Here is a 1,795-nt window from a genome sequence, read left to right on the forward strand (position 1 = left end):
GTGAGAAGGGGCAGCGAGGCCACTCACCTCTCTGCTTGTCCCGTAAGGTCATCTCCTTCTGATGTGGGAAAGGCGGGTCCACTGCGGTGGGAGGGGACACGTAAGCGAGACCCGGCTGGCGGGCACCTCTCGGGGGCCCGGCCAGCTCCGTCACGAGAGAAAACCCACAGAGATGTCAAAAAGCTGTTTTTACGCCACAGTCGCCCAGCTTTGCAAGAGAGACGTCACGTCCCTCAGCTCCGCACACGGGAGGCTGCGGCCGGCGCGGGAGCTCGAGGCACTTACGCTCCTTCTGCCGGAGAGGGGCCTGGACTGGGGGCAGCCCTTGGTGCTGCGGGATGACCTTCGGGGGCTGAGGGGGGTCCACTGCAGGGTGGTGAAGGCAAGAGAAGCAACGTGAGGCGGGTGGGCCGGCACAGGGGTGGCGTGCGTGGGGGCGGGGGGCTCACCTGGCCTCTGCAGGGGCAGCCGGGGCGGGACCGGCCCTGTCTCTTGCAGGGGCATGTCGTGAGGGAGGAGAGGCTGCACTGCAGAAGGGCCGTGTGTGAGGGACTCCCTGCCCGGCCTCCCTCCCCCCGCCCCGGGACGGGCCTGGCCGGACGAAGCCTGGGGTGACCGAGAAGGGCTTCGGCACTGACCTTCACTCTGGGCCTCAAACTCGGGGCCAAGCCGCGGGGCGTCGGGGGGATCCATGGGGAAGGCCTGGGTCAGGGGCGGGGCAGGCGGGGCCGCATAGCCAACTGGAGGCCGAGGAGATGGTCAGGGCCTGCGGTGCTCCCGGGACCCCCAAAGCGCCCCACTCCCTGCCACACTCACCTTCTTCGAAGGGCTGGTTCCCATCTGGAAAGGGCCCCAGCTGAGCCTTCTCGGGAGCCTGCACACCTGGGGGCACGGCGGGGTGAGGGCCTGCGCGGGCCCTGTCCCGACCGCGGCCACGGGGCAGGGGGCAGGGGGCAGCGGCTGCTGTCACCCGGCTGTGTGCACGTGCCGGGGTGGAGCCCGGGCCTCCTTCGGCTACAGGGCGCCTGCCCCAGGCCCTGGGGCTCCCCGGCCTGCCTGCTGTGGCTGGGGCTCCCTCCCCGGCCGGGGAAGCTTCTCTAGTTCTCAGCGGGCAGTGTGCACCTCCCGCTGAGCAGCCTGGGCCTCGAGAGCCGGAGCGGCCGCAGCCCAGGCCTCCCGGTGGGCCCGAGTCCCCCACTGGGGCCAGGACGATCAGGACCGCGAGGCTCCTCACCCCGAGCCTGAGCAGGAGTCGCCTGCGGCTGAGGGCGGGCAGACAGGCTCCAGTGACAACTGGCCGGCTGGAAGTGTCCCGTCACTTCCCTGGGGCAGCAGTTGCAGGGCGCACAGGCCCGAGGGGCGAGTGGCCCAGAGGGCGGCACCTTCTCAGCTCCCCGCAACCAGGCGGGGAGTTGGTCAGGGGCCAGCAAGACAGTTCTGAGCAGCTTGGGGGGCGCCGTAAAGGCCCCGCATACAGGCCCTCAGGCAGAGGTCCCACCTGGGACGCCACCCCCAGCTGTCCGTCTGGCCGACCGGAGTTGTGGTCTTGCCGCCATCTCGAGCCCCTCTCCTCCGTGACCTGCGCCCCTGGCTGAAGGCTCGTGCCCAGGTGCCCCCCAGAAACCGGCTGAAGGAGGTCGCCCTGTGCGAGAGCCCTGGGGGGCTGGCCGGCTCCCGCCCGACTCACCTCCCTCGGAGGTCACAGACGCGACAGCCAAACAGGCCAGGAGCGCGGCGGCCCAGGACGGGGTCCCCATGGGGCGAGGCTGGCCGGGCCGGGCGGCTCGGGCGCGTC

The 1,795-nt window shown here is 71.3% G+C and overlaps 1 protein-coding gene across 1 annotated transcript in view; it reads right to left on the reverse strand.

The window, feature by feature from the left end:
- Nucleotides 1–1,789, reverse strand: part of ECM1 (extracellular matrix protein 1) — a 4,871-nt gene extending 3,082 nt beyond the window's left edge. Inside the window, exons 1-6 of the mRNA XM_012730002.1 lie at nt 1,688–1,789; nt 817–882; nt 639–740; nt 450–527; nt 286–366; nt 2–81 (exon numbers count right to left, since the gene is read on the reverse strand). Of these exons, the coding sequence (XP_012585456.1) occupies nt 2–81; nt 286–366; nt 450–527; nt 639–740; nt 817–882; nt 1,688–1,757 (477 nt within the window). The 5' untranslated portion in view covers nt 1,758–1,789. The remainder of the gene's footprint in view (nt 1; nt 82–285; nt 367–449; nt 528–638; nt 741–816; nt 883–1,687) is intronic.
- Between the last annotated feature and the right edge of the window lie 6 nt (nt 1,790–1,795).

Source organism: Condylura cristata, unplaced genomic scaffold (genome assembly GCF_000260355.1).
Source record: "Condylura cristata isolate star-nosed mole 26May11 unplaced genomic scaffold, ConCri1.0 scaffold00026, whole genome shotgun sequence".
Lineage (NCBI taxonomy): Eukaryota > Metazoa > Chordata > Mammalia > Eulipotyphla > Talpidae > Condylura > Condylura cristata.